At 37.2% G+C, this 22,930-nt stretch overlaps 1 protein-coding gene across 1 annotated transcript in view; it reads left to right on the forward strand.

The window, feature by feature from the left end:
* LOC113237857 (putative transporter svop-1) overlaps positions 1–22,930 on the forward strand; it is a 30,348-nt gene that overhangs the window by 5,961 nt on the left and 1,457 nt on the right. The window contains exons 2-10 of the mRNA XM_026474556.1: positions 50–211; positions 2,146–2,308; positions 5,176–5,297; positions 13,456–13,700; positions 16,593–16,714; positions 18,567–18,693; positions 20,696–20,791; positions 21,983–22,173; positions 22,454–22,581. Of these exons, the coding sequence (XP_026330341.1) occupies positions 50–211; positions 2,146–2,308; positions 5,176–5,297; positions 13,456–13,700; positions 16,593–16,714; positions 18,567–18,693; positions 20,696–20,791; positions 21,983–22,173; positions 22,454–22,581 (1,356 nt within the window). The remainder of the gene's footprint in view (positions 1–49; positions 212–2,145; positions 2,309–5,175; positions 5,298–13,455; positions 13,701–16,592; positions 16,715–18,566; positions 18,694–20,695; positions 20,792–21,982; positions 22,174–22,453; positions 22,582–22,930) is intronic.

The following is a 22,930-nucleotide window of genomic DNA, read 5'->3' on the forward strand; positions in this document are numbered from 1 at the left end:
ATTCTTCTGTATTTACTTCATCGTTTGTATATTTTCATTCTATTTCCAGGGTTTGGTCTCTACAGTTACTTGCTGACATCATTAACGGGGTTGTGTATAATCTCGTATGCATGTGTCGTGTATGGCGGGACGTTCATAGTGCCGGCGTCAGCATGCGAGCTTGGAACCACTACATCCCAGCAAGGGATCCTGGTCGCTGGACCAGTTCTAGGTTAGTACGATATCTGATCTCAAACTAGGAAATGTCCTGTATCATAATAACCTTATCAGAGCAACATAATTCACTCTGAGGCATAGACGTAAGACGCTTTAAAGCGTCCATGGCGGTGAAAAGGTTAAAGACGTTAGTAAAATTAGGGTATTACAGTTATCCACTAACGCAAACTTAGATGTGTAGTTTGTAAGCGATTATTAAACATAAGATCAAAAAACAAAGTTATCAATCAAAAGACAAAACGGTTTGAGATTACGACTAATAATAATAATAATTTATTTCAGATAATTAAAAATACATAAACAAACACTTATTGACTAATGTCAGTCTACTTATATTACTTCGAAACTACGCGCATAACAAAATAATAATAGCAATAACTATAGTCCATCTGTTTAGGTACTTAAATAAATGTAAACAATCTTGAGATGTCTATTTAATGAAATATACATTTGTAAAATGATTTTCCCTTACCTTCAAATACAAAATACAAATACTTAGCTTCATATGAAATTGCATGCCTATTTTTATACCTATTGATTTGTAAAGCATGTGTTTCAATAAAAAGATGTATCAAGATTGTTTACATGGTCTCATCACGCCTTGAACCTCTGCAACTGCGTAGAGATGTTGCATCGCTTAGCGCCTTTTACCGCATGTACCATGGTGAGTGCTCTGAGGAGCTGTTCAACCTCATCCCCCCTTCCCCGTTCCTGCTCAGAAGCACGCGTGCTGGCCTTCGTAGTCACCGTTTCACTACCTGCCGCATTCCATCGCGTACTAAAAGGTTCGGTGGCTCCTTTCTCTGCCGCACGGTTGACAAATGGAACTCCCTTCCGGCACATGTCTTCCCTCCCTCTTATGATATGGGGTCCTTCAAACGAGGCGTGAAGAGGCATATTGTAGGCAGGCAGGGTGGAGGTGGCTAGTGCAGTGAGGATTTCATCGCTGCACTAGGTTCCTCCGCGTTTGGATACCACTTTCCACTTAACATCAGGTGGAGTGGAGTCATTTGCCTGTCAGGTATAAAAAAAAAAAAAAAAAAAAACATTTAGTTAAGTACCTAAACAAATGGACTATAATGTACAGCGTTCACTAACTAAGACGGGGCTAAGTGACAAAATATTTTTTTGAGATATCATAAAAAACCATAACCCGTTTAGAACATTGAAATTGTATAATGATATTTCAGCTATGCGTCGTTAGGTAAGTTCCGATAAGTCGAACACATTAACTAATAATAAGTAATTTATATATAATATAGTAAGTAAATAATAAAATAGTAATTTAACTGTATTTAAAAGATAATTTTATGCTCTATTTTTTGCTATATAAAATGGATATTTCACCATTTTAGTTAGTGAACGGCATGTACCGGTCTGTGAGGAGTTTACTTTCCAGCCAGCTTTAGCCAGTGTTACCATATTCGACAGTCATGTCTGATAATACTTTTAGAAAGCTGTTGGAGATGCATCGGTGCTTTAAAGATGCCAAAGGCTTGCGCAAAATGAAAGAAAAGAAAGAAAGAAAATACATGTATTTGTTTACCACAATGACACCACAAAAGACAAAAAAAAAAGAGAAAACGGAGCAAAACAGAACTAAAACAAAACACGATCAAAACATTCAACGTAAAACATAAATAAATAATTACAAAACAAAAACACAAACAAACACAAAACAAAAATGTATATACAAAAATTTGATAAAATTAAAACAGGTACTATTCACACAAGTAATAAAAAAATGGCATAGAAACCGTCTGTCCGCGAACATCGCAGATGCGCTGCAGAAACGTGGCAGCGTCATCAGCATTCTAAAAGCTTTATTATATTGAACGCGATAGACGCTTAAAGATCTACGGACTAAGTGTGATAGTACAACCATAGTATAAGCTTACAACCTAGACATAAACCACTTTACAATTCCAGGTACAATAATAGGAGCAGCGTTCTGGGGCTACTTGGCCGACAAGAGGGGAAGAAAAAGCATGTTGCTCGTATCGCTGGCAGGCGGATTGGTTATGATCCTGCTGGCCAGCATTAGCGTTAACTGGATCATGTTGATGGTGTTACAGTTCATTGCCTCGTTATTGTAAGTATATTTATTATAGCTCGATATTTTCTGATCACATCAACATAAGTAACGCTGTTATTTGGTCGCCACATGAAGCCAAATATAAATTAATGATAATAATAATAATAATAATAACGCTCACAATCAACATAGCCCCGCACTAGGGAAACCCTTTGTCGCGGGTGCCATGGACACACACATAGACAACCACAAATTACACCCAAACTCACGAGAGAAATAAATGTAGGCCATACAAGTATTTCTCCCGGCCCGGGAATCGAACCTGGGACCTCTGCGTGGCAGTCCGGCATGGTAACCGTTCGGCCACGGAGGCAGTTAGAACGTATTCAGAACAAGTTTGGTAGATTCCTATATTTAAAACAGTATGGTGTGTACCCAGGTTATCCATTATTATATCCTACCTTATTTATACTGGGCATGATAGGCTACTATAAACTGGAAGTAAGAAGAGAAGTAGCTCTCGCCACTTACTTATTGAAAGTGATACGTGATAAAATACACAACTCAGGTGTTCTTTGCACTGTTAAGCTGTGTGTACAGTGCAAAGAACACAGTATCGCGCGCGCACCAACCTGCTGCACAATGCGCCCCTCATGAGAGCGCTGCGTGCACTCAACGCCAGTGTCAAACGACATCGATTTGTTCAATTGTTCTACGAATGAATTCTCATAATCTGCATATAGTAAAATTACATATGTGGTACATATTGAGTGAGTTTGTTTATTGTTGACATATTTGAAACCAGTTAAGTAATTAAGTACTCTATGGTCTAAGGAAATACATCTTAACTGCCTCTGTGGCCGAACGGTTATAATACCGGACTACTACGCGGAAGTCCTAGGTTTGATTCCGAGGCCGGGAGAAATATTTATATGTCCTACATTTGTTTATCTCGTGAGTGTGGGCGTAATTTGTTGTTGTTTATGTGTGTGTCCATGGCACCCGCGACACAGGGTCTCCCTAATGCGGGGCTATGTTGAGTGTGTGAGTTATATGTGTGCGTTATATATATTCTATATATCTGTAATGGGAGCTATGAGAGTATAGTAATCATAATTTGTTGCTTTACTATCGCATTAGGTTAAACCTGTCATGATAGTTTAAGTGTTTTTTAAAAATAAATAAAAAAGTAAAAATTCAAAGGAAACCGTGAAATTTGCTGAAAACTGTGATCATTTATGACAAACAAAATTATATGTACCTGCGAAACGCAACCGTAATGACCCGTACAGACTTTGTGTACACTACAGACCAAATGGCAGCGAACGCAACCTGAAACGACTTTGCCAGCTGGTTACATACGTAATTTCTATGCATGCATGACTCGTTATACGAATTAGAGTATTCTAATTAACATTTTTTAATACTGGGCTTTGTTTCCAGCTGGACCTTATATACCGAACCTACCTTATTTCTTTTTTTTTCTAAATACACGGTGCTAGACTTAATGCCAGAAACGCTTTGTCTATTATTCTTACTCATTGCACAAATTATAAAGAGATATAACTCATTACGACCGTAGAAAGAAATGACCGAGTGTGAACTATAGGCAAGTTTGTCAGACTTGTTTGATATCTCAGACTTGCTTTAGCCTCTCACCTGGAAAGTTGTCACTTTGCAGATGTGGCCTTATTACACGAAGGATGCCATATCTCAGTATTCAAAGAATTTGTTTCAATTACTTGATTTCTTCAAAGGGTTTTGTACTTGGCGTTACTTCGACCATACGTCATCATTATCTTTAAATCAAAATGATTGTTTGTCATTTGAGGGATTAGAAGATATTAAATGAATAATGTGATATCGTTCACGTAACACATTGGGTCGTTAATATTGGTATTATGAATAAGATCCGTTAATGTGTAGCGTGATTTGCTGCCGCCTGTACGACGCCGTCGTATCTGATTGCCTCATTGATTATATTGTACATACATAGGCATTTACTTCCTTGATGACTATCTTATAGGAAACATTGACATTGTAAGTAAAAACTAAACAATGAGTCATTATCATACGAAAGCAGTAAAAGAAACTCACAAAATTCACTTTGTTTTTCAAAGTAAAAACAGTGGCAATGTAACGTGCTTATTATGAAACAAAATACGATACAATAAACAAACAAATAAAAATACCAATAATGAAGTTAGTTTATAATCACATCTAGATGTCTGATACAAGGTATGAGTGAAAAAAGTCCTTATTATATGACCATTTAATAAAATATTTTTGATAACCATGTTTGGTAAATTAGACTTAAACATGTTAGAATGGTAAAAACACGGCGGCTTTAATATATCCCAAGAATAGCGATGCAATCGCGCGTTTGTATCGATGCAGTCGCGTTTGCATCACTACTTAAATTCCGCGCGTGTGTGAAGGTAGACGATTAGCGACAACATCGCTTTTGAATCGCATTTGCATCGCTGCCTTCGCCGTATGTAACCGCTCTAAAAATAATGTGGTGTTAGGTCTACACTCTTTTGTACATGGATAGCTCAATAAATAGCTCGATAAAACAATGCTTGGTTATTCATTCGCACCGATTACTAGCGTCGTACCTTTATTTTCCATACACCACATGTGATATAATTTCAATTGCGATTTAACAAAAAATATTTGTTACAAATGCCTTGGTCATCCACGTTAAGTTGTAACAAATGAGTCCAGATTTAATGTTTTACGGAAAATATGTAAATATTCGCAATTTACAAAAGTAATTATGTCGCGTTTTCCTAATAGTCAGTTATTTCCTGCACAAATTCCAGATAATTGGTTTTCGCAGTTTTATTGAAAATTCCAAGGTTGATAGAAAAATATTTTGTCCTTACAATAATAAAAACCTTCATTTTGTTTGCAAATTACAGTGCATCTGGGCAGTACAGTCTCCCTATGGCAATACTCAGTGAAAGCGTACCGATGGCGAAACGAAACTTTGTAGTGCTTCTCGTCACCAGTATTTTCTTACTAGCTCAAGGTCTTATGGCACGTAAGTTTGTAGGATTGTCAATAATATTCAAAAGATATTTATTAAGAATCTTCATTATTCCGTAAGGTCAGATGGGATAAGAGGAAGGGAATCGGGGGAAGAGGGACTTGAAGCCTTAAGTCATAATCTTAAAAGTTTAACACTAGAGTCTCTCAGTCGATAAAACAGACCCACAAATTAGTTTAAATTACTTTAAAGAGATGTCGCTAGTATGCCCCAAACTTGATAGTGTTAACTCTTGAGAATGAACTTGAACGAGGTAAACATTACCTTTACAAGAAATACGATAACTGTTTATTTTATCCCATCTTTTGGGGGAAAAGAAACGTTAACACAATTTGCACGTTTTTGGCAAATAGATCGTAAGTATTGAATTTAGAGTAATGATTGTTAAACGTGTAAAACCGATAAACAAAGGCTATTGTAGTGTATTGTAGTTGTTCAAAAACTCCTGGAAGAACAAATAGTCTTATAAAAATTATTCTTCAGGCGCTCAAAACATTTATCTCAAAACAAAGTATTCTCCTCTTACCCCACTAGAACTTAGACGTTTCCTTTTGCTCATACAAGGAGACGCTTAAAGTCAGGCCACACAGACGCGGTAAAGCGGGAAAAGCGTTTCGGGGGCGGACCTGCGGGAAGCGAATGCGTGCCGGGGCATGCCACACAGCAGTCCCGAGTGTAGTTCGTGACGGGACAGCGGCGCGAAGGCGGCCGGTGTGACACCAAAAGCGTCACGCCACATTTCATTTTCAACACAAATAAAGAAAGGTCCGTGTCACTATCGGATAGTGATGAAGAAGAACTTCTTTAAGCGCAAACTTTTGTAAGAGATTGCCATGGTAGTCTAGGTAGTTTTTTACAGTATGGGGTGTCAGTTACCTTGAAAAAAATCTGCTAAAAATTTTAAGAAAAAAATTAAATACAGAATTTTTTAGTGCTGAAACTTTAGTAATTCGGGCTTTCTTTGGCATTGTGTTCATTAGCTGGGCTGTTTCGGGTTACCGTTACAAATACTAAAACAGCAAAATTAGCAAATTTGTAATTGTAGTACTTAAAAATGGGGTACAGTGCGTACATTTTCAACATTTTTCATTAAAATGCTTATATTACAAAAACAAAATGACTCCGATTTTTAAATATTTTTTTTCTGGGTAGTTACAAACTAGGCAACATTCTGTTCCCAGGTTATCGTTGAGATTGGGACACCCTGTATACTTACTTGGAAGGTTTTGAATCAAACTATTCATATGAACAGAAATTGTTTATTTAAAAACATTTAAAAAATTCTATAATCTTAACACAATTAACTTGAAACTATTTTTTCAGTGAGACTCACTGGGCATTTTCATTATAACAAATAATAGGTATCTAAGATTTGTAGAATCAACAATAATAATTGCATTTAACTACTGTACCTACTTAGTTTATTATTAACAATCTGTATAATTAATTAACATGAAACTTCTTTTTGTAGCAGTCTCACTGGGCGTTTTTATTTTAACTAATAATATGTACCTATCTAAGATTTATGTAACAACAATTGTATTTAACTTATGTACCTACTTATATTATTATGGGCAATTTTAACATAGTTAACTTGAAACTTCTATTTCTAACAGACTTGCTGGGCATTTTCATTTTAACATATAATTAATAGATAATAATATAGACATAAATATAGTATAATAAATAAAGATATAAAAGGTCCCTATCGAAAGTTACATTATTATGAACAATCAACAATCTTAACACAATTACTTCAAACTTCTTTTACCATCAGTCTAATGCTGGCTTCCTACGGCCCATGATTTTTTATTTTAACAAATAACAGGCGTCTAAGATTTGTAATATCAACAACAATTCTATTTAATTTTATGTACTTACTTAAATTATTATGAACAATGCATAATTGCAATTATACTTAACTTATGTACCTACTTATACACTCGGGAGCAATGAATCGAGTCACTAACATAAAAATCAACATCTCAGAACTAACAATGCAAACTTATTCAAATAAAAAGTGTTTTGTAGACCATTCAATACTCGAATAAAAATTATAAAACTCCTTGATTGCTATATAAAACACTTTATTTATTAAATTAGCATTCATCGTTTCTGATATATTTGAGGTTTATGTTTGTGTCCCAGATTCATTGCTAGTATTACTATTCTTTGTAATAAGTCTTATTACATTTTTTATGTTATCACAGCATCAATTCAGTACCATACCTCTTGGAATTACCCTGTGTAGTTTAGTCTTCAACGATATTAGTGGTATCATAATGGGAAAAACAAGTCTTCAGGAATTTGTTGCAATGAAACTGGGATACTTTCTTGATCATTATTACTTGTTGTGCTAATTAAGGTAAATGAAGGAGATTGTACCGGTGCTACTGAAATTTGATTTTCTTCTAGGTCGTTCAGTTCAGCTTCTGTAAAAATGTGTGCAAGTTTCAATTTGATTTCGGCTTGAATTGTGGGTTTCAGTTTTTTAAAAGTTTCTGCATAACTAATAAACAGGTAATCTACGGCGTCATGTTTTTTCTTATTATTTAAATAATTTAAAACTTTATTCACGTCGCCTTGAGAGCCTAATTTCCTTTTCGTTGGAGGTATTGGCACAGCTATCTCTGGTGAAGATGGTATTTCTGGCGGTGAAAGATACCTGTGATCAGGGCTGGGCAGTATTTGAATTACTTGTATTTGAAATACGTATTTAAAATACAAATACGTATTTTGTATTTGTATTTCAATTACTCCCTAAAAATGTATTTTGTAATTGGTATTTCAAATACCTGACCGTAATGTATTTTGTAATTTGTATTTCAAATACTTTCGTTGCAAAATACATTTCAACAAAATACTTTTTTCTTTTCAATGTACAGCCTATTTTGTGACGTACATAGATTTATATCAGTGTTGGGCATTGATAATGATAATATATTTATTGCAGTTTACATAATATAAATAATACAAATTTTACACTATATTACGTATACATGTAAGTATACTGTAAGGGCATAGCAATATAAAAACTTATAATATGGTTTAATTACATTTCAAGCCTTAGCAATAATTATTATTACAAAATTTCTTATTATATTTCTTATCATATATATAAACATATTATTAATTGTACAATTATGTGTTATACTAGTTTTAATTCGACCATAATAACATTGCATTTACTCCATTATATAACATGTTATCTACTTCATTTTATTTATTTATTCACATTAACTGCCTCCGTGGCCGAACGGTTACCATGCCGGACTGCCACGCAGAGGTCCCAGGTTCGATTCCTGAGCCGGGAGAAATATTTGTATGGCCTGTAATTATTTCTCTCGTGAGTTTGGGTGTAATTTGTGGTTGTCTATGTGTGTGTCCATGGCACCCGCGACACAGGGTTTCCCTAGTGCGGGGCTATGTTGAGTGTGTGCGTTATATTATTATTACATAGGTACAATGAAAGACATATGAATCCTGTAATATGGATATGATAATAATGGACAGCAAAATAGGAATGAGGCAGATCAACGCTATAGCAATTTATCATCAAGATATTGTTGCACTGTATAGTAAGTTTTATTAGAAAGAATGTTTTTTAAGTTATTTATGAAAATACTTGTTTTATTTTCTTGCTTTATATGCTCCGGTAGTTTGTTGTATATTTTTATCGACATTGAATATGGGCTCGATCTATGCATTTCCAATTTTGAGAACGGTGTTACAAGATTGTATCCGTATCTTGTGGGATGGTGTCTTGGTTCGTCTCGCAGTTTAGTGTAAAATTGTAAGTACTTTTTTATAAATTTGCAAACTTCCAAAATGTAAATTGATGTTAGGGTTAAGATTTTGTATTTTCTAAAGAATGGTTCACAGCTCTCTGTTCTTGATATATTTGCTAGTATTCTTACGCAGTTTTTTTGTTTAATAAAGAGGTCATTTACAGTTGTACTATTGCCCCACAATATGATGCCGTATGATAACCATGCATAAGCGTACGCATAGTAAGCACTTAGGGCAGTTTGTAAATTTGTTGACTTCTTTATTTCTTTTAAGGCGTAAGTAAAACTAGATAGCTTTTTTGTGATTTTTTGTACATGCTGCTTCCAATTTATATTTGTATCGATATCTATTCCGAGTAAATTAAATGTATTGACGGTTTCTATTTGTATTTGGTTATACGAAAAATTAATATTTAGTGATGGTTTTTGATAGGGTCTAAATTCTATAATTTTGGTTTTTGTGAAGTTAATTTCTAAATTGTGATCATTCATCCATGTTACAATTGTAGTTAGTGTATTGAAGTGAAGGGTTTGATTTAAGTGGTCACTATTTTTACAAGAGGTTAATATTGAGATGTCGTCAGCGAAAAGAACACATGAATCGTTTATTACTTTTGGGAGGTCATTTATATAAGCCAGGAATAGTATGCACCCAATGACGCTTCCTTGTGGTATCGAATTGTTCATGTTTTGGGGCTCAGATCTGACTTGAGTTATTTCCCCTGTCTCATATAAGTTATAATGCTCGATTTCTACATACTGGATTCTGTTTTCTAAATAGGATGCGAACCATTTATGAATGTCACCTCGTATACCCATTCCGTAAAGTTTATCCAGTAAGATATCATACCGAACTTTATGCGTATGCCTTTGACATGTCCAATAGGATACCGATACCATACTTTTTTTCATTTAGTGTATCCAGAATCTTTTGCATAAATTTGTAAGTCGCAAGTGTAGTTGAACGATTTTTCCGAAAACCATTCTGCGACTCATCAAATATATTGTACTTTTCACAGAAAGAGTATAGGCGGCTACACATTGCCTTCTCAAATACTTTCGAAGCCGCGGGCAATAATGCAATGGGTCTGTAATTACTCAGATCATACTTACTTCCTTTTTTGAGGATCGGTTTTATCAGGGATTGTTTAAGAAGATCCGGGAACACACCCTATGCAAAAGGCTGATTGACAAGCGTATAAAACGGAAACGTCAATTCGTCTGCACATACCCTTATAAGCGCGGATGGTATCTCGTCTATTCCATAGCTGTATTCATTTTTTAGATTACGTATAATTCTGTATCGTTCCAATTTTAGTATATGTACTGCCGAAGCAAGTACGTTAATCAATTAAATTTCAATCAGATTAAAAAATCTATTCAATTGCAACTGATTTCGATTGAATTTATTTTAATTGCAATAAGATTAATTTTATTAGTTGTTCTAAGAAACAATTGAAACTAACAATTAAAACCGAAACTATCAAGTAAAAGTGTCATCACGAATATGGGTTAGGGGATGGGTTTGGGGTGTGTTAGGGGGTCGGTTAGGGGGCCGGTTGAGGGTCGGTTAGGGGTCAGTTGGGGGTCGGTTAGGAGGTTAGTTAAGGGGTCGGTTAGGGAGTCGGTTAGGGGTCGGCTGGGGGTGGTTCGGGGGTCGTTTAGGGGGTAGGCTAGGGGGCCGGTTGGGGGGTCGTTTAGGGTGTCGGTTGGGAGGTCAGATAGGGGGTAGGTTAGGGTGCGGTTAGGGGGTCGGTTAGGGGTTGGTTAGGGGGCCGTTTAGGGTGCCGGTTGGGGTCAGTTAGTGGGCTGGTTAGGGGATCGGTTAGTGGGTCGGTTAAGGGTTTGGTTAGGGAGTGGGTCAGGGGCGGGTTAGGGGCCCTTTAGGGGTGGACCCCCTAACTGACCCCTTAACCGACCCCCTACCTATCCCCAACCGACCACTTAACCGGTCCCCAACCGACCCCCCCACCGGACCCTAACCGACCCCCTACCGACACCTAACCGACCCCCAAACCGACACCTTAACCGACCCCCTACCGACACCTAACCGACCTCCAACCGGACCCCCTAATCGAGCCCCTATCTGAGCCCCCAGCCTTCGTGGTGGTATTATATGTGAAGAACTACATACAAAAAATATATGTAATTAGATTGAAGTCGTTGTAAATGACGAAGTAAATGCAAGTGATCAATCACTTTTTTGCAAAGAGCATCTATTATATGTATGTATGTGTATATGTGTGTGTGTGAGTGCGTGTGTGTGCGTGCGTGCGTGCGTGCGTGCGTGCGTGCGTGCGTGCGTGCGTGCTTGCCTGCGTGCGTGCGTGCGTGCGTGCGTCCGTTTGTGTAAAGCGGAACGTTCAAAAAATGAAGTATGAAATTATTTGATTTTTAATTCGGGACTTATTCACGTATAAACATATTTTATTTACCTCGACTTTTCGGACATATTGCAATGTCCATGGTCTCGCAAGGACTGAAGAGGCGGGTGTCAGCATCTTTTAGTTGTGCGAGTTTTTCTAACTACCCGCAGTTTATCTTCATTACTTATTTGTGCACTAGGGTTCTCACTACACCGACACACAACACTCACGACATCTTAAATACTCGTATTCAATGCAGTAGAAGCACATTTGCAGGTGGCAACAGTGCTGGTATTGTCAAAGACGTCAAAGTCATCTTTTCGCGGTTATAACTTAGAGTAGCAGGGTTCTAGGGTTATAGCCGCCATTTTGCGGTTGGTTTAAATTGCACATTTGCATCCTTTATAGGCCGAGTAGATAGGGATAACGTATCGCGTGAGCGACTAATTTGTGTTGTGAACATGTTATGAATGGCATTTACACGTATATACAGTATTCGACATGTATAGGAATATTAATAATAATTATACGTACTTCGTGCTCTGAAGTATGGTTGTATTGGTTTAACAGTTTTTTTCTGGTAAAACTGAATATTTAAAACTTCTTTTTCAAGATATGTAATGTGGAAGGAAATCCTTTGAAGGAAATTGTTGGTTTCCACATGTCGCGATAAGTATACTAATAAAGTATTTTGTAATTTGTATTTGTATTTTGTATTTTAAATACACCCCATGAAAGTATTTTGTATTTTGTATTTCAAATACACCTCAAGAAAGTATTTGGTATTTTGTATTTTAAATACATTTAAGGAAGTATTTTGTAATTTGTATTTCAATTAAGATGTAGCATGTATTTTGCCCAGCCCTGCCTGTGATCATGAGAATCAACTGTGAGATACCTCTCACAGTTGATTGTTATTGATGGAGACGTTTTCCACAACGTATTCGGCCAGCTAACACAGAAATGGCAAGTCTATAGACGTCCCATGCAATGTGATATTGAAACGACAATAGAGGTTATCAAAGGCACGTGTTGTTTACACAATTTCATTAAAGTAAGAACGGTAACAATGCGGTTCAACAGAGCGATTCTCAACCACTTGATGCCAATGAACTACTTCCAATTCCTCGTACAAATCAAAGATCGTCTAATTATGCAATTGAAATCAGAGAACAATTTGTCAATTATTTTAATAATAATTAAAAACATAAAAAATATACTCACGACCTTGATTTAGCTCCTTGGAATAGTTTCCCAAATAATTTCTATGTTTTTATAATTTCTATCACTTGTATTAAATAAACTGGGGTATGATTGCACCAATGATATAAGTTTTTCCGTCGAATTCATCTTGAAACTTGATTAAAATCAATTAAAACACATTCCATAGTTGTAAAAAAATACAACGTCCAAGCCCGCTGAAGCCCCGCTCCCGGATCGCGCCCCGCCACTGACGCTCTGTGTGAACGGTTGCATAGAACTCAATGTATTACAACACCCGCGCCCGCACCCGCCCCGCGGTCGGTCCCGCGCCCGCTCTGCCTGTTTGTCATGGCGTGCGGCCCCGCACCGCGCCGCCTCGCCCCGCGGCCGCCGCGCCTTTCAGTGTGGCAGGGTTCATAAGAACTGGTACATTACAAAAATTCCCGCGCCCGGAACGCTTCCGCGGCCGCCTCTGTGTGGCCAGAGCATTAGACGTAGTGCGATCTGTTCACGTGCCGTTCGCGCGCTGCTCTTGCGCCACATGTACCTATTAACGCATACCTGCAGCGCACGTGCAGCGCACGTGCAGCGCGCGTGCAGCGCGCGTGCAGTGTCCGTAAAGCGTCCGCGCAGCGCACATGCCGCCTTCGCTTTGCATATAGTATACAATATGTAGCTATCTACATACATAATTAGGACAGTGAAATGTGTTTTGGCATGCTTACGCAAATATAATGTAAATATTAGTTCTCCGCAACATTCTCAATAATCAACATAACTCAATTTGTTTTTCAGTGGTGGCCATTCCCATAATTCCTCTGCCATTTTCCTACCACGTACCTGGTTTGGGTATTCAATGGAACTCTTGGCGGACGCTAATGGTGGTCTTTACCTCGCCCAGTATAATCTGCTTCATCTGGCTGCTCTTCATGCAGGAGAGCCCCAAGTTCGTTTTCTCCAAGGGCAACGAAGAAGGCGCTCTCAACATTTTAAGATTTATACATAAAATGAACAATAGAAAGGGTCAAGAGGAGCTCCCGGTTAGATAGTGCTTAATTTTACAATAACTTTTTTCACTAATTTAACCAATTAACTGTTTCAAAATGAGAGATACGTATACAGTAGGTTATTTTCAAAATACTACCAACCTCACTGGACAATATTACCAACTTCATAAACAACAATTTTTGTTCCATGGCTTTTTACAAAACATAATAAATTTACTAAAAAGAAACTTTTTAGCCGTAGCGCCATCTATGAGAAATCTTAAGTATTTCGTTACCCAGTTAAATACCTTTACAGCTACCAGCTCTGACTACAAATGTCGCTATTCGTTGTATTTAAATTTTTATTGAATTGATATTCAATTACTTTTTAGTCAACCGTGACCTTGGGACCTGTAAAGGGCTCGAAACGTCGGTTTGTTTGAAAAAACAAACATACGCGATTTAAATCCGGAAAAATAGTTTCATTTCCTAAATAATTGAATATCAATTCAATAAAAATTTAAATACAATAAATAGCGACATCTCTAGCCAGGGCTAGTAGCTGTAAAGGTATCTAACTGGGTGAGGAAATACTTAAGATTTCTCACAGATGGCGCTACGGCTAAAAAGTCATTGAAAAAACCAAATACAAAAGACACGAAAACAAACACATAAAAAGAAACTTGTAAGTTTTTGTTATACTACCTGACACTTTTTACATCTGAATTTTTAACAACGCTTCCCGCGTACTGTCATTCATAAAAAGAATTCTGGTGGTGGATCCTATCACAATTTACGAGGATTGGTTTCCATAGTCTAAGTATCGTGAGTGGTGATAACCATTTAGAGAGATCTATTTGAATATTTTTATTTTGTTACGAAAGTAAAATCTGAGGTGAGGTTCTTAGAATTTTAAAAATAACCCTGTATACTATTAGGTGCTACTTTGTTTTAATAATACTAAGTGACGGGGCGACCAAGTCGTGCGCCTGGTAGTAAGCGACACGCCTGTCCATAACAGTTGCAGTGCCACTCGGAGCTTTGAATCGCAAAGATCTGACAGGCACTGCGACAAAGACATACGTTAACAAGTCCCACGTGCCTGTAATTTCACCAGTACCTTTAAACCGGAACGCGGTAATGTTTACATTACTGCTTGGTGGCGGAAATAGGTAATATGGCAGTACTTTCTTGGACGAACTCTTTCACAAGGAGCTCTACTGCAGTTAAAATTAACAGTTATTTTTTTATTATTATTAACAATTATTTTATGTTGTAATAGCCTACAGAAACCTTAGTAGCAGGGAAGTATTGCCTATTTCCTTCCTATTTCTGCCGCCAAGGAGTACTTAATATAACTAATGTGACATTACTGCTTGCCGGCTTTAAAGGGCAAAGGGTGCTGGTGAAATTACAGGCACATGGGACTTGTCAACTTATGTCTCAGGGTGACGGGCGCAGGGGCAGTGCCCTTCAGATCTTTGCGATTTAAAGCTGGGTGGCCTACAACGCTATGTAGAGGCTTGTACCATCAGGCGCATGACTTGTCGTCCCGTCACTTGATATTAAAATAATAATAATAATTTATGGTTAATGCCATATTTGTCTAACAACATATTATTATTGACTCAAAGGCCGAACAAAATACAAATAAAAATTCCTACGATCCGGGTCTATCCGAACCAAGGGCTGTTTGCCAAATCGAAGGAAGGATTGAAGGATTTTTTCTTTGTATTTAAATATTATAAATATAACAACATATTAATAATATTTATCTACACACATATCATACTTAGAATAATAACGCATAGAACATTGACTTACAATTATATGGACGTCGGGTCCGCGCTAAAAAGTGTCCGCACTTGTAAGGCGCTAAAATCGTATACAGAGCGACACTCCCCTTTAGTCTTCATTTGTTCTACGGACAGCGCGATACTGCGATGACATAACAATTTAAATTTCGAATAGGTTGACTTGGGACATTTTTTTCGTGGTTTTTGTATTAGACCCGTCGTCCATTTATTTGTAAGTCAATGGCATAGAATGATAGTTTCATATCAAACGAACTGTCACAAGTGAGGCAAAAATCAAATTCATGTAGGCTAGTTTTAGTAGTAGGTTATTTTTCGGTTTTAGTGAATATTTATATAAAAATACAAGTTGAACCGCGTTACTTCCTTGTTGAATGTGATGTTAGTATCTATTTTATGTTTGTCTGACGTATTTTTACACTCATTTACCGCACATTTCGTCATTTTTAGCTAAAATTCTTGACCTTGAGCACTGAAGGCCCGCCCGCTCGTGTAGGCCCTTTTGGCGCGCTTCAATTTGCCTCACTTAGCGTGTGCGGACTAGATTTCTATGCGTTATTATTCTAAGATATCATAAACCTTTTATGAGGTGTCAAACAGCTGATTACGACCAGCATATAGATAAACTGTTTTGTTAGAACAAATTCCTTATCTGTGAAAATGTTATTATTGCTCGAATTCGATTTTAATACACTTAAATTTCGAACATCTCAGAAAAACAAAACAATTTGATTCGACCTCAATTCTAATGTCGGTCGAGATGAAGTTTTATTCGAAATGAAATGTCAATAAAGGTTCAATAGCAAACAATTTTGACAAATTTCACACGTTACTTTATATCGAACGATATAATAGTTGGGGCCGACTCTAATATGTCTATGAATTAAATAAAAATCACGACTGTGTGACATGCGTGAGGAAAATTTTTATTTGCGGCCATTTCGCCAGTCGTAACATGCGGTTCCTGAACACATCATAGAGAGCTTATAATATGTGTATAGATAAAGCAGTGTATATAAGTGTACATAATTAGGCATTAAAACGTGAGATGTATTGTGTGACACTCGTATTTTAATGGCTTTCTTTATGTAACAGTCATATAAACTACTATTTTGCCTATATCTTGTTCTAGGTAAAGGGACTTTTGCAACTAACATCGGACGCACCGGAACAGAAAGGTGCAATGAAAGAGTTGTTCAAAGCTCCTCTTCTCAAATATTTCATCATCATGACAACACTTTCAATGTTTTTGCAGTTGAGTTACCATAATAATAATTAAGTAGTACCTCCACCATAGTATAAAAATACAAGTAGTGCAACTCTCTTGTACATCGCGTCACTGCCTCGTCACTCAGAGCGTAGGGTTGTAATATTATTATTTTAGTTGTACTTAGAGGTTGCAAAAGCAATTCGAAAAAAATTGTAATATTCATTACACTATTTTCGTGCTATATTGAAATAACCTTTGCAATTGCATTACTTATTTATATAAACATATATGTATACAACTTCGCGGGTTAGTATTTTGATTATATGTATGAGATATCGAGTTCTTAGGTTTTCGCGATTGTTACACATGGGAAATGAAACTATTTTTCCCAATTTAAATCGGGGTTAACTGATCTGTCAACCGTGATCATGGGACCTGTAAAGGGCCCGAAACATGGGTTTGTTTGAAAAACAAATATACTTACGCGATTTAAGTCCGGAAAAATAGTTTCATTTCCTATGTGTAACAATCACGAAAACTTAAAAATTATGAGAACTCATGCTTTTTCTCAGTTAAAAAAATTATAAATATGACACAGAAAAATATTTTCAATGATAGTAATAATAACGCAAACTCATATCCTGGAACAAGGGACACCCTGTATCGCGGATGCCAGACATGGACAAACAGACAACCACAAATTACAAACAAACTCACGAGAAAAGGAAATGTAGGCTGTACAAATATTTCTCCCGGTCCGGGAATCGAACCCGGGACCTGTGCGTGGTAGTCCAGCATAGTAGACATTCGGCCACAGACGCAGTTATATTTTAAACATTGATTTTTATAATTAATGGCGTGTGCGCAACTAGGGTTGACAGATACTGACGTATCATTTCCGGGACAATTCTACTAGGATAAGGGAGAGTCGCCGTCTACTACTAGAACTAATTTGTCAGATGACCATCATTTATAACAGTAACATTGTTTTCTACCATATTTTGGGAGTCTTTAATACTCATTGAGTGCCCACAAAAATTTTACGTCATTCGCAATCAATATTTCGACGTTACTTCGCACAACTGCAGCGCTGCGTCTGCGTCTAGTAAATTTGTAAAAACAACATCTAAGTATTTGGAATCCGGGACAGTAAAGTCTAATTACCGGACACGGGACAAGACGAAAATTCCGGAATAATCCCGGATTTCCCGGCTATCTGTCAAGCATATGTACAACGCGAGTGCACCGCGAGATTATGTAAATGTATGCGTCCATATACAATACCGCTCGTTAATCATGCACACATACAAGCGTTGCTATGTTTATGTAGATGTACACTACTTGTACTATTTATACTATGGCACCACCAATAAAACTAACATATTGGCTCTCAAATAAAAATTTAGTTTCGACTGGTTTTGGTATTAAGTAAATAATAATTCAATAAAATATAATAAATTAAAATAATTGGGCCTTGGTAGCCTAATCGTATGCCGTCTCGCAAGTAGAGGCCTTAGGTTTAGTCTCTCTCTACGTCTCTCTTAGACGTCGACTCTCAGTTTCTCGAAATTTGTGTGCCAATTTAAAATTTACCATGACCTCTTCGATGAGGGAAAGCATCGTGATGAAACCTGGACGGCCAAGAAGGTTCACAACCCTCGGAACACGTTTCAAGTCCCCAACCCACGTAAGGCCAGCGTGGCGGACTATGGCCTAAACCTCCCCTGAGAGAAAACCCGTGCCCGGCAGTGGGACGTATAAATAGGTTGATGATGCTGATGAAAATAATTTTACAAATGTTACTATTTGTTCGCAATGTGTCGTAAACAAAAGTGAATCGAAAACTATAGCCAAGTTAGAGTTGTTTACTTTAAAAGAAAAATATGTTTTTTTCAGGGTTGGATCGTTTGTCGTTTGGTTACCGACTATAGCAAATCAGTTCGTGGAGATTCTTCGTACTGGGGAAGGTTACGAATCCAACCTATGTGCCATCATTATTATGGGAGAACAAGCACCTCCTAATGTAAGATTATTATTATTATTATTATCTATTTTAGACTCTCGTCTCTCCCAAGGCCTAAAACATTAATTTTAAATTTTCTAATGAGAGAGAGGCATTCTCGGCAATTTTCAAGAACCGGCGAACAATAATACATGCTGTATCGAGCAGGACCGCCTTCCGCATTTGTGCTGGAAGCGACACGACACAGAAATCCAACCGCCTCAAGCTGTTAGCAAGGTTGACTGGAATTACCCCTTTTGCGGACAAAACAATTGGGATTATTTCAGTGGAGCCAGGTCGAAATATTTCCGGCATTTCTCGGTTTCGGCTTTCACAAAATCCTCGTCATGCGGGATGGTAACGTCCACTAGAAATACCCTCGACTGCGATGGATCCAACATCACAATATCAGGCTTATACGCAAGAATAGTCCTGTCTGTGATAATGGATCGATCCCAATAGATTTTGGTGCGGTCGTCTTCGAGTATTGGCTCCGGTGAATACTTGTAGTATGACATCCTCTGATGTACGAGACCGTGCTTCGTAGCGAGCTCTTGGTGTAATATTTTTTACACTGGCTCTCATGTGACAGGCTATTCTACTTTGAGAGTCAGGGAATCTATTTTGTAATGTTCTAACCTTATCCTAGATTTAATGTCTTTACAGTCAACCAACGCTTGGAAATAAATACATTATTATTATGCTTAATTTTTAACAAAGCTTTTAACACTGTACAATATTATGGTGTTTATTTCGGCCTCATAGGTATTCGCAAATTGCGTGGTCAGGGGTATTTTTGGATTTCATGCAATAGGTTACGTAAGTATAAATCTTTTTGGCAATTTTATGTCAACGGTTTCCCAGAACAATATTTATGTCTCCAATACGTCCAATTTCCTCAACTCCAAATCGTACTTCTGCGGTCCATGTGTGGTCACGCTCCAGTAACTTCTTCTGTTATTTATGTTATTTGTAATCGCGAAGGGGTGAGGCTTTGATATCTATCAAGTGACAAAATTTGTTTAGTGGAATTTGACCAAATGTTATTCTAAATGCTGAAACAAGAGATTTCCTAGAGAGACTCGCAGCATCAAACCAAGGCTTTCTAGGAAATGTAAGTTTATCAAAACAACTTTTAAATATTTTTCTGACTCTACTAACATAGACAAGAACAGTAACTCCATTCATACGCAACAACGCGGCTTATATGTGTGCACTACCTCCGGCAACGACAACGACTCGCGTTATACAACGTGAGTGCATACCGAGATTATGCGATTGTTGCGTCCGTACACGACACGCGGCGGGCGCACATACAACTGAATTTGTTTGAAGTTACCATATTTGTCTTATTATATATACCTACTACTAACGTAGAACTTATCACTAAGTTGATAAGTTCTACATTAGTAAGTGTTGCAGCGTCAAAGAAGATGTAGTGACAACGATACAGAAAGGGATGCTTAGATGGTTCGGACATGTAAAAGAAGTTTGAAGAAACAAATTTATAAGGCGAGAGTGAGCGGGCAAGTTGGTCCGGGCCGACTAAGGCGAATTTACCATGACCAAATTGACGCCATCCTAAAGAAGGGCCAGGTCAAGAGTATCCTTAACCGGCGAGCGTGTATGAAAGCACTGATGCGTGTTTGTTGTATTCTTATATTAGTGGACTGTAGTTAGGTCTGGTCTTAATATTCGGTAATGACAATTACATACGTTATATTTCCAAGAGCAATCCAAGTGTGTGATCGCCACTTTGACAATTAGAAACTATAGATAATAAAAAATTACTTTTGTTTACCCATAAACATGTTGATGAGGCGAAAGATATGTGTCAGGAGTTGCTACTGCAAGTGGAAGACTGTTGTCTCTGCCTACCTTTTTCCCATTGGGGAAAAAGGCGTGAAGTATACGTATGTATGTGTAGAACTTAGTAATCGAAGGTAGAGTAACTTTTATTTTAAATGGATTTTTAAGTTTCCTATAATATGTTCTTAAAACTTTTTCTTCTTTTACTTTACAGGAAGACGTGGCGCCATGCTCTCTGAATATGATATCTTTATTAATTGTGTTCGGCGTCGGGTCTCTACATTCAATCGTCAATATAATAATCAGTTTGGTACGTCAAACTTCGTATCCATACTAAAGTAGATATAAGATTTAATTTTCTTGTTTATCTCTGTATCGTTTACTTGAAGTTCGTATGATTTGTACCTAGTGACTTAGTATTTCCATCAATACTTAGGGTGCCTTCAAACTAGAAGCTTATAAAAGCGCTGCAGTGCCACGCCACTGTGGTGCTGCAGCCGCTCCACTGCTATACTACAAAGGTATAAGTAATTAACTAAATCTAAACAAACCATAATGAGGTATTTTATGAGGCATTATCCTGTTTCTTACTGTAAAATTATAATGCGCTTTTTGAAAATGGATAATAAATTTATGATAATATTTTCCAGTAATAGACAACTTTAGGAACTACCTATTTAAAATAGTATTGAATATATAATATAAATATAATATTTAATTAGAAATGTTTAATAACACCTATCACAACGTTCCTTCGACAAACAACCTAAAATCCAGCCTTTAAGCAGATGACAGTTAATAACATGCGACCAAATCAAAGAGTACAGCAGTAATACTACGTACGAAACTTACTACTAAATATTGTAGTTGATCAAATGACAGTTGAAGTTTGTTCACTTTTAGTTAATTACCTAATCGTTTATACCATAGTTTCCCAAAGTGGTCCCTACCACCCCCCATTAGGCGCTGATGCTGTTCAAGAGGTGCTACCGCATTTAAGAAAATTAAACCTGAATTATCTATATAAACTACATTACATTATATATTTTTTTCGTTAATTACAAAATTATATATACTTATGTAGTGTAGTTCGTATAGGCCCCTATACGAACTACACCACTTTGTAGGGACCACTTTGGGAAACTATGGTTTATTCTATAATTTTCATACAATATTTAGAAGCGCTGCTGCAGTGCGACAGTTGCGCCACGCGCGGTCATCTTTTGCAGTCACAATAAGAGAACTAAAATTTATTGGAGCGCCACCGGCTACCAACGCGCGGCTGCCGCGCCACAGTCGCTCCTCTGTAGCGCTTCTATAAGCGTCTAATTTGAAGGCACCCTTAAAACGCCCTAATGTTATTTATACGTGAACAAAACCTATCTTCACAAATAGTCTTGTGTCAAGAAGATTTCATGAATTTTCTTTAAGTTCGAAGATAAGACACGCGGTTACTTGATTATAAAGTTCTAGTTATCCAAAATTGACTGAAAAATTACAGTTTGTAGACCGCGCCGGCCGCCGTAATATGGCGATGGGAGTCGCGGCTTTTACTGGACTCTGTGGCATCATCACCAACCTGATACCGAATGCAATCGGTAGTGCAGCGGTCTTCGTCATGTTCACAACGGGTTTGTTACTGGTGGGACTGTACACAGCTATGTCTATTGCTTTGTTCCCTACACATCTAAGGTGAGTAAAGAGCTTTTTTAATAATACCAAGTGACGGGACGAACAAGTCGTTCGCCTGGTGGTAAGCGACATGCGTACCAATAACAGTTGCAGTGCCACTTACAGCGTTAAATCGTAAATATCTTTGAGGCACTTCCACTGCGCCCATCACCCTGAGACATAAATTGACAAATCCCATGTCCTTGACTTACAAGCAAGTTTTTAACTGTCTCCGTAGCCGAAAATATACTAAAACGTCAATGGTTTGAAATAAATGATAAGCCACATTTTCTGATTTCAGGGCTTTAGCAATCTCATTAACGATGACCGGAGGTCGTATGATGGTGTTTGTTGTGATACAGATTCTTAATCTTCTTCTAAATTCCAACTGCGAACTTGGTTTTTACCTATTTGCCACCTTAGTTGCATGTACGTAAGAGCATACTATTTATAGTTGTCCTATTTATAGTTGTCCTATTTATAGTTGTCCTACTTATAGTTGTCCTATTTATAGTTTTCCAAGGTTACCTATCAGTAGTTCGAAATGACATTTTCCAGAAATAACGTTTGGCTCGAATTTTGGTAACCTCGAAAGTAATTTTGAGAGGAAACGTTTTTTTCTTTTAAACCTAACTTAACCTAACCTAATCGTATGTTTGTGATAAACATCCAACATATCCTGAAAGAACAACGGTTTCGTTATAATTCGGTTTTCGGTGTAATGAAAATTCGTACAAACATTATTTCGAGTTTGTGATAGGTTACCGTTGTCCTATTT

Source organism: Hyposmocoma kahamanoa, unplaced genomic scaffold (genome assembly GCF_003589595.1).
Source record: "Hyposmocoma kahamanoa isolate Upper Pololo Valley unplaced genomic scaffold, ASM358959v1 94, whole genome shotgun sequence".
In the NCBI taxonomy this organism is placed as follows: domain Eukaryota; kingdom Metazoa; phylum Arthropoda; class Insecta; order Lepidoptera; family Cosmopterigidae; genus Hyposmocoma; species Hyposmocoma kahamanoa.